This window comes from Humulus lupulus, chromosome 3, assembly GCF_963169125.1.
Source record: "Humulus lupulus chromosome 3, drHumLupu1.1, whole genome shotgun sequence".
In the NCBI taxonomy this organism is placed as follows: Eukaryota; Viridiplantae; Streptophyta; class Magnoliopsida; order Rosales; family Cannabaceae; genus Humulus; species Humulus lupulus.
The window spans coordinates 36882733-36899160 of NC_084795.1; the positions used below are offsets into that span (position 1 = coordinate 36882733).

The 16428-nt window shown below is 32.0% G+C and overlaps 2 protein-coding genes across 2 annotated transcripts; both read left to right on the forward strand.

Annotated features, from left to right (window-relative positions):
* Window positions 1-7074: 7074 nt before the first annotated feature.
* LOC133823921 (uncharacterized) lies at window positions 7075-7455 on the forward strand. Its single transcript, XM_062256774.1, has one exon. The coding sequence runs from the start codon at window positions 7075-7077 to the stop codon at window positions 7453-7455; it is 381 nt and encodes a 126-aa protein (XP_062112758.1).
* A 2287-nt stretch (window positions 7456-9742) lies between these two features.
* LOC133823924 (uncharacterized) lies at window positions 9743-10551 on the forward strand. The gene is made up of 2 exons (XM_062256776.1): window positions 9743-10052; window positions 10262-10551. Exons 1-2 carry the CDS (start codon window positions 9743-9745, stop codon window positions 10549-10551), a joined length of 600 nt encoding a protein of 199 aa, XP_062112760.1.
* Window positions 10552-16428: the final 5877 nt, after the last annotated feature.

A 16428-nucleotide genomic window follows, 5' to 3' on the forward strand; every position in this document is an offset into this window, starting at 1 on the left:
CCATTAACACATGGCAGTCATGAGACTTTAGACCCTATAGTCTACATTCTTTCAAGGAAACCAAATTTTGAATATTCAATGAAAAACCATCTGGCACCTTAATCTTTGCCAATGTTTCACAAAATTGGCATTTCACATGTTTTTTAACGTGTAACATGCCGGAGGTAAGTATGTTCCATTCCCTTCTACTTTAGGCATCAACTCTTTCTTTGATTCAGACATTAGAACGAGATCACAATGAGTGGATATACTGTCTTTAGTTTTTCCATGAATATTTAGTAAAGCTCCTATCAAACTTTCACATATGTTTTTCTCAATATGCATGACATCGGGATTGTGTCTCACTAATAAATGTCTCATATACTCCAATTAAAAAAAAATTGACTTTTTCTTCCAACATGTAGTATTCATGGAATCATCATTCCTCTACTCTCAATGGCTTCACCTTCTTCGATATTTGGGACTGGTTTTCCGAATCTATTACTTATCAAACAAATCTCATCATAAATCTCTTCACCAGTTTTTATTGGGGGAGGTCCTCGCCATTCTTGCTCATCGTTAAAGGCTTTCATTTTCTTCCGAAAATAATGATCTTCATGTAGAAACCTTCTATGCCCCATGTAACAAGTCTTTTTACAAAACTTCAATCTTGTTGCACTTGTTTGTTCCATACATATTGGACATCCTTTATAACCCTTAACATAACACCATGACAAGCTTCCATAAGCAAGGAAAGCATTAATTGTCCATAAGAGTAACCTTCTCAATATAAAATTTTATTTACTAAAAGAATCATAGTAATCTACCCCACCCAACAACAACTTAAAATCATCTATCAACAGTGCCAAATAGATGTCTATATCATTTTCGGGTTGTTTACTTCCTGAAATTAACAAAGTAAGCATTGTGAATCTTCTTTTCATGCACAAGTGAGGGGGGAGATTGTAAATGCATAATATCACTGGCCAGCAACTGTAAGATGAGCTCATATTGCTAAATGGATTGATGTCTTCAGTTGAATGACCAAGTCAAAGATTCCTTAGATCATTTTTTATTGTAGGCCATTTCTCATCGATTGTTTTCCAAGCTAGCGAATCTGGTGGATGACGTAGTTTAACATCTTTGATCCTTCCATCCTCATGTCATCTTAAATTTTTAGCATGTTTTGGATTCCGAAACATACGTATAAATCTTGGTATCGGTGGTAAATATCATAATACTTTGGCTGGAATCTCTTTCTTACACTATTTTCCATCTTGATGTCTTGCATGTAGAACACTCAAATGCATTTTCTAAGTTGTTGCGGTATAAAACACAATCATTAGGACTAGCATTTATCTTTTTATAATCCATTCCTAACGTGCATAATGTTTTTTTCGCCTCATAAAGGGAAGAAGGCATTTCATTGTCTTTCGGTAAAATATCTTTCATCAAATTAAGCAACTTCGTGAAACTTATGTCACTCCAACCACCACCAGCTTTTAAATTGTTTAATTTTACCAAAACTACCAACTTTGACATGGGTGACCCTGAAAAAATTGGTTTCTATGCATCTCCTAAGAGCTTTAAAAATTCTTCTAGCCTATCCTCAAAACGACCATATGCATCTCTCACCAACCTATAGGGTCATCGAACACTTGAGCAAATTCAATATTTTTAGTGTGTACTGTAACTAGACTCAACTTGTTCTCCATGCCATATCCACTTAGCATAAGTCTATCCCGTTGAAATACAAATGATTTTTTATTTCCTTTGTCTCCAATTTTTTCAAATTAGAACACTTTTGACATGGACAATGAACTCTCTTAGGATCCATGACATTTTTTAAGGCCATTTCAATAAAACTCTTAACTCCATCCTCATACTCTTTTGATAACCTATCTTTCATCATCCAACTCCTACCCATTTATTTTAATTTAGGCATAGTCTCTCCTATCAGTTTGACTAAAACCCCCTGCAGGTAGAAAATTCACAGGACAATCTTTATCGATTGACATTATTATGCCTAATAAAGTAGACAATAAAAACAAATAAAAATAATATAACAAAGACAAAAATCATGGCTAAATTTAGAACGGACAACACTTCCCCAATATTTGTAACCTAATTATCTTTCAATATCATTTCAAATAATTCAGTCAATTCAAAAAAACATGCAAGTTTTCTTCCTTATATCGCCGCAACACACAATTATGTATATCACAAAACCTACTTTACTAAGACATACAACTTCCCAACTTTTCATTATCACCACAACACACAATTATAATCTCAGAGCCTACTTCATTATGGATGAATATTTAAGATATTGAAACTCTTCTAACATTTGTATAATATTAAAAAGAATAAAAAATATTCACCTCTTCTGTAAAACGCGCCCTAATTCTATTCTTTTATAAAACGTCACCCAAGTCATAGTTAGTAGAAAAATATCACTTTATGGAAAACTTAGTGGGGCCTTGGTAAAACATGCATATTGGGCCCAATATTTGAAAAATAAAATAATGTGTCTTTATGCAATATTCAAAAATAAAAGTTTAAGTCTCACTGACGTAATTAAAAATTAAATCCATAACATATAGGTTCTTTTAATCTTGGCGCTCATATTGATCGTTTTACGTTCATATGACACCCCATGCCATACATACTCAGACGTCGAAACTCCCCACATCACAACATGTGCCAAGGAAGAACCCTATTGTTTACCTGAAAGGGGAAGGTAAGGGGATGAATTACAAGCCTAGTAAGGAAGTACAAAAATACAACAAGGTCAAGGATAACAAAAGAAGAATATGTATCATAAATCAAGGCAAAACATAACATCTTCATACTCATAGCTTATAATGATGAACGTAATCATAGTCATACATCACAATCACACATCATAAGCATACTCTTTGTGATCGTGGCACCTCTGTTGTCAATGTCACATCTTGAGGTAACCAGTAAAACATATGCTTGTATGACCTCCTCTATGAGGTAAACAGGATCTCAGGTCCTTGAATAATATCGGCGCATCTGCCCTTTGAATTACGTCATATCCTTAATAACTCCTTTATTGCGTCGCGTTCAGCACGCTATCAACCTTTTCTTTTCATTCAGCATACAAGCGCATGTGTCACAATTCACATCAAAACATAAAAATTACACATTCCATAGCACTTGTGTTATCATAACATATCAAAAATAGAATTTCACTTTTCATAATACTTGGCTTATCATGACATATCATAACATAGAACTTACACTTTCCATAGCACTTTATTTCTTGCATCATAACAAGTCATACCTTTCATAGCGTAAAACATATAAAATTCTATTGAACTTCCTTACCTCATTTCCAAGCAAGATAAAGTGCGAAAACGTCACAACGAGCCTATAATCATAATCAAACGTTCGTCTTTAAAATCACGTAAGAATACTCATGTCCAACATACATACCCCACATGTGCATATAGGTTATGCAACACGTGGCACAAGTTGCACTTCAATTACATACATACAATAATATCACATAAAATCATTGATTTGTGTACAAAATGGAAACTATCCCTATGCACACACAACACTCTTGTCCGAACCCAATTACCCTCTTTCCTTTTATACTCAGCCAAAGAAGGCTTGTTCACACTCCATCAATTCTCATTTACTTACCCAAAATAATAAGACAATATTGCCATTTTCCTTAATGTAATAAAGTCCATTTCTTTTTAAATATATTGGTTTTTCTATAAATCTTAAACTGGTGAAAAGATGACAAATGAGGAAAAATGAAAGTTTGCACTCTTCCAACCTTGCCCTTTCACACTACACGCCCCTCTCTCTATTTCTTTCCTTTTCTTTTCTTTTTAATTACTTAAATAAATAAAAAGAAATAATGCATAGGAAAACAATTGCATGCTCACACCATGCACATGCACACACACAAGTGCTCATGTGCATCTCTACTAACCATGCACCTTGGTGCACACAACCAAAACTCATGAACTTACAAATTAAAATAATTAAATAAAACAATTAACAATTAAATTCACATAATTTATACCAAAAAATTCAAACAATTAAAATAATAATTTCCTAATACTTAACAATTAATAAAGCACAAAATTAATTAAACTAAAAAAAATTGGTGCGCTACATCTTCCAATTAATAGCAAGCTTTTCCAATGCTCCTTGCTAAGTCCGCACACTAAAAATAAAATTATTTTCAAAAATATTAAGATACCATAGTATAGCAAACAAATTTATTTGGCACTTTCAAATTTCATGACTTTAAAAATAGAACACAAATTTATATGCTAAAATTGATATATGATCACAATGGTTATTATTATTTTTCTTCATGAAGTGACCCTTTTAAAGTGAAGGGCACACAAATATAACAAAACAAGATTTAAGCATAGTGATTTAACAGTGCGAACCCAAACTACAGATTGTCAACACACATGAATTGGGGAGCCAATTACAATTTAAATCTAATCATCTTGCTATTTTAGAAAAATATGATTCAGAATAATCCATGCAAAAATCATTGTACTCTCAAATTCTAAATATACATAAAGCATGTCAAAACAAAGCACAACAAACCATACTCAATAAAACCATTTAGACTAAGTTCTGATGGAAAAGTAAATTCACAAGATGGCCTGTACTATATATATATATATATATATATATTTATATATTGCTGAACGTTTTATAATCAACAACTACAACATAAACAGATCTTGACTCTAATGACCCTGATGTTTAGCAAGCTGGATAACTCTGCTACAATCCTTAGTGATGTTGTTAATGATACAGGTTTCAATATCTTATTGTTGAAAAGCCACTCATATTTTTGATATCTTAGTCTTTCATGAATATTATAAACCTCGTATAGATTGTTTAAAGTTTGTCATTTTGGATAATAAGAACCTCAATCACAGTAAGTAACAAAATATAGATCATTATCATATAATAAAAACATTGGCATTAAATTGAATATTAAAATCTTATTTTGGAGGTGGAAACAAAGATGCACGTTTCACCTCAGCTTGAAGTTGTATTGCATGCCATTAAGGATTGTGTATAACACTTTGCACAGCTTTTGAGTGTCCAAAATGGTTCTAATATTTTAGCTTCCCGCAGCTACAATATTGCTCGTATAAACATGCTTTTAAATTCTGATATGTAAAGTAAGAAATTCACATTGCTAGGAGCTTAAAAAACTGAATATATCAAAAGAATAAGGATTAAACTGAACTTGAACATCAAACTCAGTAAAACAAAGACAATGAAAAGAGATAAGTAACCATAACAAAGACTTGTTGTCTATTCCCGACAAAAAAAAGGACTTGTTGTCTATACCCATTTGGCCTGCATTACTAAGAAGCCCAAAAGAGGACTCATGAGCTCTCACATAGATATATTAAGTAGAAATTAAAATTTTTAAATAACAGCCTTTGCCCAAGCCAAAAGAAAAGAGTACAAACAAAGACAAAGTAAGCAAAACAAAATGAACGAAACAAAACTGAAGATGTTTTGTTTTTATTTTTGGGTTAAAACATATATGTGGCTTTTATTTTTGGGTTAAAACATAAACGCACCACACTTGTTATTTAATTGTTGTGAGAAGTTTATTTATTTTATTTTTGGAATGTACACGTTAATTATTAAGTTATTATCTTAAATATTTTTTGTTTTTAAATTTTTTTAAAATGCTTTTTATTTTTTAAATTATTAAATAATTGTTGTATTAGTTTTAAAAGAAAAAACAAGTATTACAACGGAATTTCATATAAAAATCGTCTTTTATTAAATATATAATAACTATTTTAATTAAATAATATTAAAAATTATTAAAAAGTTAAACAATTATTTGAATAACTCATCTTCGCAATAAAAAAATGCATTTTTAAAAAATAGTTATTTAGTGTTGTAAACTATTAGTATTTTTTTATGAATATATTAAAATAAATAATTTAATTAGTACATGATGAAAAAAATATTGTATTAAATCATAAAACAGTTTAAATAGAAATGTTGTCTCGTGTTAAAAGTAGACATGTGACGACAGTCGCACTAGAACTGTCGTCTCATTTAAGTTTTAATTTGCATGGTACAGCAGTTCGTAATAATCTGTTGTGTCATGTATAATTTTAACACGAGACAACTGTTCTATTACAAATGTCGTCTCATGTGTGTCTTCTAAGTACAGTATTGTAGTCGTGGGATATGAGCATGTATGACAACATGTATGACTAGCTATTAAAGTAACCAAAACATTATGTGAATTATCCGCTCTTATGATTTTCTTTTAGTGCCTTAGAATTTCATAATGTCGATAAGAGGAAGTGAAGCAAGAGGTGGCAAAGGAAGGGGAAGAAGTCGAGGAAGAGATGCCTCTGCAAACCCTAGTGCTGAAGAAACCCTAACATGAGAATGCCACTAGCCCAACCAGCAACCCCAGCTGCACCAGCTGTGGATTTGGCTGTAGAGATAGCAAGATTGAGGGAACAGTTAAGCCAGAGGGACGAAGAGTTGCCTAAAGCCAGGCAAGTACCTCAAGCGCCCCAGGCACCGTTGGTACAGCCTGAGCCTCCAATACCACCACCTGCACCATTTCCAATGGTTTACGGTTTTGAGCCAGTCTATGAATGTTTTAGGAAGCAAGCCTCACTTCGCTTCGAAGGGAAAGCCGACCCTATGGTGGCGGACGATTGGTTGAAGTCAGTAGAAGCTATCTTTGACCACATGGAGATGAATGACCATCAAAGGGATTTGTGTGCAACTCACCTACTCAAAATGGATGCAAGGATATGGTGGGACATGGTAAAGCAGACCTGTGACCTAAATATTATGACCTGGGCGAATTTCGTTCAAGCGTATAGTAAAAAGTATTACAGTGCAGTTGTACTGGCAACCAAAATGGATGAGTTTGTGACCTTGGTTCAAGGAAACCTTTCTGTTACTGATTACGCTCAAGAGTTTGATAGATTTGCGAGGATTTCACTTGAAATAGCACCAATTGAGGCCATGTGAGTACAGAGGTTTATGAGGGGACTTAAGCCCATGATTACTAGAGATGTCAAAATGACCAGTGCTAAGATGGTTAGTTACGCTGAGGTTCTGGATAAGGCTCTTCATGCGGAATACTTGGAGTATCGCATAAGGAAGGATAGTGCTACAAGAAGGGATGCCAATAGAAACAAGGGTTTCCATGAGGGTAACAAGAGGAAGGCCCATGAGGGGAAAAGCAGTGGCAATGAAAAAAGGCCTAAACCCCCAACCCCGAATGGAAAAAATCATAACAGCCAAAACAACAACAACAACAACTGTAACAGTCACAACAATGTTCACAACCATGGAAACCACAAAAACGACAAAGTTGAGTACCCCAATTGTCATAAATGCTCACACCGACATCTAGGAGACAGTCAGGAAGGCACAAACAAGTGTTACAAATGCGGTTAGGCAGGCCACCTGAAGAAGGATTGCCCACAGTGGAGAACATGAGCAGGCCAACACAGCAATGACAATCTACTGCCAGCGAGAGTCTTTGCTTTGATCAAAAAAGAAGCTGCCAACAGTAACACCGTCGTCAGAGGTCAGCTTCATATTTTTGGTATGATGTGTAGAGTCCTCATTGATTTTGGAGCGACTCACTCTTATGTTGCTATAAATGTATTTGATAAATTAGGTTTTCCTTGTAAACTGTTTAAGCGTAAGCTTTAGTACTATGTTATCATCAGGAGAAATTATGTCGTCATCTAGGTGGTTACAGTTAGCTTCCATAGTAGTTGAGGGCAGAGAGTGCTCATCAAACCTCATAGAGTTAGACATACTAGACTATGGTGTTATACTTGGCATGGACTAGTTAGCCAAATATGGAGCAACAATAGACTGTCGGAGAAAGATAATAGAGTTCAAACCTGAGGAAGGGGAACTCTTTTCTTTTAAGGGAGAAGTGTCAGGATTCCACACACCCATCTAGTCTGTGCTAGAAGCTTGGAACATGATGCAGCATGGATGTTCATCATTTTTGGAAAATGTGGTGGATAAGTCTACAGAGACAGAGCTAAAACCAAAGAATGTTCACATTGTTTGTGAGTTCATTGAGGTGTTTCTCTAGGACTTACCTAATTTACCCATGGACAGAGAAATCAAATTGTGATCGAATTTGCACCAGAAACAACACCAATATCCAAAGCACCGTATCGAATGGCACCTGTAGAGTTGAAGGAACTCTAGTTGGAATTATTGGACAAAGGGTTCATACGACCTAATCATTCATCATGGGGAGCACCAATTCTATTTGTGAAAAAGAAAGACAGAAGTATGACAATGTGCATCGATTACCAAGAACTCAGCAAGGTCACGATTAAGAACAAATATCCTTTGCCTAGGATAGATGATCTCTTTGATCAGCTACAAGGGGTAGCAGTGTTCTCAAAGATTGATCAGCGATCCAGGTCCAATCAGCTGAAGGTGAAGGAAGGAGATAATCCTAAAACAACATTCAGGACTTATATGGGCACTATGAGTTCTTAGTGATATCTTTTGGACCAACCAATGCCCCAGCGACATTCATGGACATGATGAACAGAGTTTTTAAGGACTATTTGGATAAATTTTTAGTGGTGTTTATAGACAATATCCTTATCTACTCAAAGACTAAGGAGTAGCATGAGGAGCACTTGAGGTTGACGCTCAATAGACTACGAGAACACAGACTTTATGATAAGTTCTCTAAGTGTGAATTTTGGTTGGAACAAGTGACTTTCCTAGGGCATATAGTGTCCAAGAATGAAATAGCAGTGGATCCAGCAAAGATCGAGGCCATTAGAGACTGGCCCCAACCCAAGAATGCCTCAGAGGTTCGAATCTTCTTAGGGTTAGCGGGTTACTATCAGAAGTTTGTCGAGGGTTTCTCTTAGATTGTCACACCCTTGACCAACTTAACCCACAAACACAAAAAGTTCACATGGACTGAGAAGTGTGAAGAAAGATTTTAGACTATGAAGGATAAGTTGATCTCAGCACCTATCATTTGTGTTCCAACAGAGTGCACGAAGTTCGTGGGTGTATTGTGATGCATCTCAGAATGGTTTAGGTTGTGTATTGATGTAGAACGGGAAGGTGGTAGCCTATGCCTCAAGGTAGCTCAAGGACTATGAGCAAAGGTATCCCACCCATGATCTTGAGTTTGCAGGAGTGATTTTTTCACTAATTATATGGAGGCATCACCTTTATGGGGATAAGTGTGAAATATACACTGATCATAAACGTCTGAAGTACTTCTTCACCCAGAAAGAGCTGAATATGAGACAGCGATGATGGTTAGAATTAGTAAAGGACTACGATTGTGAAATTCTATATCACCTAGACAAGGCCAATGTGGTGGCTAATGCATTGAGTAGGCGAGGACATGGAAGCGTCTCAGCTCTAAGCACAAATAGAGACACCTCTGTAGAAAGAGATCATTACCGCTGGTATTGAGTTAGCAACAAGAGGTCTAGCAAACCTCACCCTACAGTCCTCCCTATTGGAAAATATTAGAGAAGGGTAGAAGGTGGATGAAGCCCTAATGAAGCAAGAGGCTTTGGTACAGTAAAATGGTAGCGGTGAATTCACTATGTCTAACGGAGTATTGATGCAATATAAGGATAGGATTTGTGTGCCAAACGATGATGAGATTAAGGCAAGTATTATGAAATAGGCAGATACAACACCCTACTCCTTACATCCAGAGTCGACTAAGATGTACCAAGACCTTAAAACATTGTATTGGTGGCCTGGAATAAAGAAGAATGTTGCAGAGTTTGTTGCCAGATGTTTAACATGTCAGCAAGTGAAAGAAGAACATCAAAGTCCATTATGGCTACTTCAACCACTTTACGTTTCGAAATTGAAGTGGGAAGACATAGCAATGAATTTTATGGTAGGATTACCTAAGACCACAAAACAACAAGATTCTGGTTGGGTAATTGTAGACAGGCTCACTAAGTCTACTCATTTCCTGCCAGTTAAGACTACCTACTCGCTAGACCTGTACACTAAATTGTACGTTAGTGAGATAATGAGACTTCACAGGGTATCAAGGTCGATTATCTCTGACAAATGGTCAGTGTCACGTCGAACTTTTGGAAGGGATTAACAAAAAGAAATGGGTACAAGGTTGAAATTCAGTACCGCTTTTCATCCCTAGACCGATGGTCAGTCTAAGAGGACTATTCAGATTTTAGAAGATATATGAGATGTTGTGCTTTGAACTTTTCAGAGTCTTGGAGCCGATACTTACCCCTTACGGAATTCTCATATAACAATAGTTATCAGTCTACTATTGGGAAGGCTCCATGTGACATGCTTTATGGGCGCAAGTGTAGATCTCCCTTGCATTGGGATGAGGTTGGAGAGAAACAAATTTTAGGCCCTGAGGCTGTTAGGGAAGCAAGTGAGGTGATTGAGAAAATTCGTCAAAGATGCATACTGCTCAAAGTAAGCAAAAGTGCTACACAGACCTTAAGAGAAGGGACATCGAGTTTTCAGTTTACGAGTTTGTGTTCATAAGAGTCTCGCCAATAATGGGTGTTATGCATTTTTAGAAGTAAGGGAAATTGAGCCCGAGATTTATAGGTCCATTTGAGATTTTGGACAGAGTTGGGCAAGTTGTGCACCATTTATCACTGCTCCCAGCACTAGCTGAAATGCATAATGTCTTTCTTATCTCGATGTTGCGTATTTATGTGTCAGACCACTCTCATGTTCTAAGTTATGAGCCGTTACAACTAAAGCATGACCTGTATTACGATTAACAGCCTGAGAGTATCATCGAAGAGAGATTCAAGGAACTGAGATAAAAAAAATTTCCATTAGTTAAGGTCCTGTGGAAGAACATTATGGAAAGAGAGTTAACATGGGAGCTGGAGAAAGACATGAGAGAAAGATACCCAAATTATTTGGTAAGAAATAATTTCGGGACGAAATTCCTTTTAAGGAGGGTATATTGTAGCGCACCAAATTTTTATTATTATTTTTATTTGTGTGCATTATTTCTTTTTATTAATTGTTAAGTGTTAGAATTTTATTTTTATTGTTTGAATTGTTTGGTAGAAATTATGTGGATTGAAATTTGTTGATTGTTTTATTAAATGGTTTTATTTTGTGAACTTTCTTGGGTTTTGGTTGTGTGCATTAGAGTGCATGAGTAGTAGAGATAGTCTTGAGCACTTATGTGTGTGCATGTGAGCATGCATTAGTTTCCATGCATAGTAATTTTTATTCTCCATTTATTTATTTTATTTGTTGCATGTTAACTGTAATATTGAAATGCATAAAAATTATAAAGACATGCTAGGTTGAGGGGTTAAAATGAATATGAGCGTCTTTTTTTTTTAATAATTTATGCTTGCTGATTTTATTTTATATTTTATGGCAATTTGCAAATAAATTAAGAGAGGAAGCAAATTATGTCTCAAAATTCATATTTTAAATCTAAGACAAGTAAATAGTGAATTTCATACTTGAATATTGTATTTCATTCATAAGATATATGCAGATTTTTAGTGTTTAAAAGTTGAGGTTTTTTTTAAAGATGAGTAGAATTTGTTTTGATAGAAAAATTATGAATAATGATTGTATCTTGCTTGCTGAATTTTGCTTAGTAATATGGTAAATTGCTTTTAATTAAAAGGATAGAAAAAATATGTTTTCAAATTCATGCCTTAAAATTTATGTGATAATATCCGTGCTGATTTTTACTTAACTATATGGAAAATCTCTTTAAATTAAAAGATATCAAATATATGTTTTAATAATTTATGCTTTAAAGTTTATACATGAAAAATATGATTTTTTTTCCATACTTTTGATGTGTATTTTCTCATAAATAATTATACATAATTTATTTACAAAATAAAGATGACCAAAGAATTATTTAGTTAGTCTTTTCCCAACTTACATGTAATTGTAACTTAATGAAAATTTAGTGACCTTAAGGTTTCACTTTTTACAAGCCTAATTTTTTTCTATTTTATTTATTAACTAAGTAACTATGATAGAATGAATAAGAGCATTTTATAAAATTAATTAATTTTGTTAAAATTAATTATTTTGTGGGAAATAGAAAAGTGTTGTCATTTTTATTTTTATTTAAATAATAAATGTGATATTATTATTTTGGTGCAAATATAACTAAATGGCTAGTTAAATAAAATAAATTTTGTGAAATTAAAATCTAGAATGGAACCTTATGATCCAAAGAGGTAAACTAATTCTTGCTTAATTTTTAAGGAAGTGACAATAAAACAAAAAGAATAGAATCTACCAACTCCAAAGTGTGTTTTAAGAACCCTCCCACGTAGGCATGTTACATGCAAGATAAGTTTTACGTTCAAATATACACCATTTGATTAAATGCATGGTTCTTGTTTTGTAACCATTAAGGATTACTCAGTATAATTGAGGTTATTCTTTTAAGATTTTAGGTGAAATTAATGTTTATAGTGTGGTGCAACCTGTGCCACGTGTGCATGCACATGCACACGTGGGGTATGTGTTGTTGGGCATGTGTAAATCTTACTTTATATTAAGACGAACGTTTGATTATCATTCTAGGCTCGTTGTGAAGTGCCCACACTTTATTTTTGTTTGGATTTGAGGTAAGGAAGTTATAATTTCTATGAATTATGTTATGAAAGGTATGAGCTATTATGTTATAAGATAAATGAGCTATTATGTTATGAGATAAGCTGCTTGTATATGTTCTTGTATGTTGTATAAAAAGCAATAGATTGTTAGCATGTTGAACGCAACACAACAAAGGAGTTACTAATGATTATATTAGGTTGTTATCATAGGGAGGACGCGCCGAGGTTATTCGAGGATGAGAGTTTCTATTTACCTCATAGAGGAGGTCTTACCGGTTTATGTTTTTGTTGGTTATCTCACGATGTGACATGGACAATAGGGGTGCCATGATCACATGATGTATAATTATGGTATGAATATGATATGTCATGAGTTTACGATATGCATGTAGTTTCCTTGTGTTTTATTGAATTGTTGTATTTTTGTTTGTACTTCTTTACTGTACTTTTAGCTCACCCCCTTACTTCCCCATTTCAGGTAGGAAATAGGGTTTCTTGTATGTTATGGTTTATGTTTTCATTAGGTCACAGTGAATCTTTATATTTTATTTTATTTTCAAGATTGCATAAAGACACTATATTTTTATTTTAAACAATTGGGCCAAAATAACATGTTTTGACAAGGTCCCACGAAACATTTTCTCTAAAATGGTATTTTTCTATTAAATATGAATTGAGCGACGTTTTTACAAAGTAAAAGTTTAGGGCATTTTCATATTTTTTTTTGTTAATTTTAACGGAATATACCTTAAAAAGTTTTTAAAATAGATATTTATTAATTATATTAATATAAATTCAAATATTATAATAATATTTAATACAAGATTAGATATTTAATAATTATATTAATATAAATTCAAATATTATAAATATTATTATTATAATAATATATAATATATAATAAATAATCTTAATTTTTATTAAAAATTTTATCATTTATTATAAAGAAAGCATGTTTATTTTTTATTTTTTAATGTAAGTTAATTATATATATTCATATTAAATAACAACAAACATTATAAATACATTATATATAGGTATTGTGTGTGTACAAATAGTATGACTATGTAACTACATAAGAAATTAGAATAACATTTATCTTTCAAGAATAAACAAGTTTCTTCTTCAATCATGAATGTGTGATTTGAATAATAAGATGAATATCTTATACATTAAATAGTGTATTTTATGATCTAAAATGTTATCATATTTTTTTAAAAAAAAACCATAAACAATGTTTATGTTTAATTTTTCTTTTAATATGTTTATACAATTTTTGTATATATAATATTGTTTATTTATTTAAAATTTAAATGACAATCATAAAAACTTACTAAATATAATGATTTTTTTAAATAAAACTAAGCAAAATGTGTATTACACAATCTAGTATATATATGTGTGTGGAAGACTTCTCAATGGTTATTACTCATAGATGGTTACGATAAATCACCAAACAAGTTTTTGATGAGGAATGATAATAATGTTGATGAAAATAAATAAATAAAAAACATATATATTAGTTGGAAAGATAATGGCCACATTAATTATTTCCAATTAATTCCAAAATAAATTTTTTTTCACATAGAAAGGATAAAAGAAATGAATCAAGAAGGAATAATGAATATTAAATAAGATTAAATATTTTGTGAAATAATAGAATACATATATATGGGAAATATCTTCGCTCGATTCTTGATTACACAAAGCTTCGCTGTTCAAAGAGGGGTTAATCCGCTTGTGGGAGATTTTGTAGTACAACAACCGATTCTTGATTCTTCTTTCTTTCCCACATACGACGCCAAAGTTGATTAAAAAATTTCTATCTTTCTACTTCTGGAAGTACTCTCTATAAGCTCACTGATTCTCCGTTCTTCTTCGATCAAGTTGGGATTTCCGATGATCATTAAACCGCCTGGAAGTACCTGCAAGAAAAACACTTCGATGCGTAAGTCAGATAACCTCAAATGAATCCTCATAGGTACTATTTAGAGGACTAACTAGTGAAAATGCTGAACTCAGACGAACTCCCTAATTAGTCATTTACATAACGGAATTTCCTGCCAAGATTCCTTTTTACAGACCCGAACCTCAGAGGTCAGATGGGCAACTTGCCTCTGTTCTGTGGCTTTTGTGTGTTTCCTCCTCCTACCAAGTAAAAGACATCGTTTCACTTATCTGCCAAAGGAAAGATGTTTGGGCCGAACATTTTGGGTCCAACACTGATCTTCTATCAAGAATAAATAAGCTTATTCTCCAATCATTAATGTGTAATTTGAATAATATCATAAATATTTTGTGCTTTACTAAAATGTTATCATATTATATATGTATATAATTTTTTTAAAAACCATAAATAATGTTTTGGTTTAATTATTCTTTTAATATGTTTATGTCATTCTTTTATATATAATATTATTTGTTTATTTAAAAGTTATTTGACAATCATACAAATTTAATAAAAATAATTAATAAATTCTATAAATAAAATTAAACAAACGTGCATTGCACGTTACTTATATCTAGTATATATAAAAAATATGTAGATAACTGAAATTATTGGCTTTAATAGTTTTTGTTTTTTTTAACTTTAACGGAATACTACAAATATTTAACGAAATATACCTTAAAAAGTTTTTAAAATAGATATTTATTAATTATATTAATATAAATTCAAATATTATGAAATATTATAATTATAATAATATTTAATACACAACTAGATATTTAATAATTATATTAATATAAATTCAAATATTATAAATATTATTATAATAATATATAATACATATTCTTAATTTATATTAAAAAATTTATCATTTATATATATTTATAGAAAAAACATATTTTTTTATTCCTTAATGTAAATTAACTAAATATATATTCATATTAAATAACAACAAACATTATAAATATATTATTATAGGTATTGTGTATGTACAAATAATATAACTATGTAATTACATAAGAAATTAAAATAATATTTATTTTCTATCAAGAATAAACAAATCTTTTCAGCAATGATAAATGTACAATTTAAATAATTTCATAAATATTTTATACATTAAATAATATAATTTATTATCTTATCATATATTTTTTTTAACAAAAAAAAACCATAAACAATTTTTAGTGATTCTAATTATAAAAATCTCGGATCTCAAAGTCTTGTTCTTCTTCCCAATGTGATATATATGGTCCTACTACCTAGCTATTCAATAATTCTTAGTGCTGTTCACGACAGTACACGGATTCTAAAACATAAAGTCACTATCGACTATGAGAATGCCAAATTAGTGCAACAATACAAGAACCTCAATTATATGTGCATTTACCCGTGTTTCCCAAGTGGTGCATGGAAACATTTGATCTCAGTAACAAGTGTATAAAACAATTAAGTTAGTTTTATAGCAGCCACCATTGACTTTGACATCCAGCATGTGCTACTCAATTCTCGATATAAAAAGGACAAGCCTTTACTTTTGTCTTTTCTATTATATTAATTACGTACGTATAGCCGTGTCCACGTCTTAACATATACATAATAATGTGCGTAGTTATTCTTTACAACAATTTTCACCTTCAATAACTTTCTATAATGTCTTACACTATTAGTGGAAGACATTAAAAAATAAAAAATATTTTAAATATTTTATGTTGGGATATATTGAATTTTTTATTAATTACTAAAATTGTAATACATTAAAAGTGTAGGAAGATATTAAAAAACTAGATTGAGAAAACTTATACAAGATTTTGTTTATTTTCATGTAAATCTTATATTAAACAAATTAATATA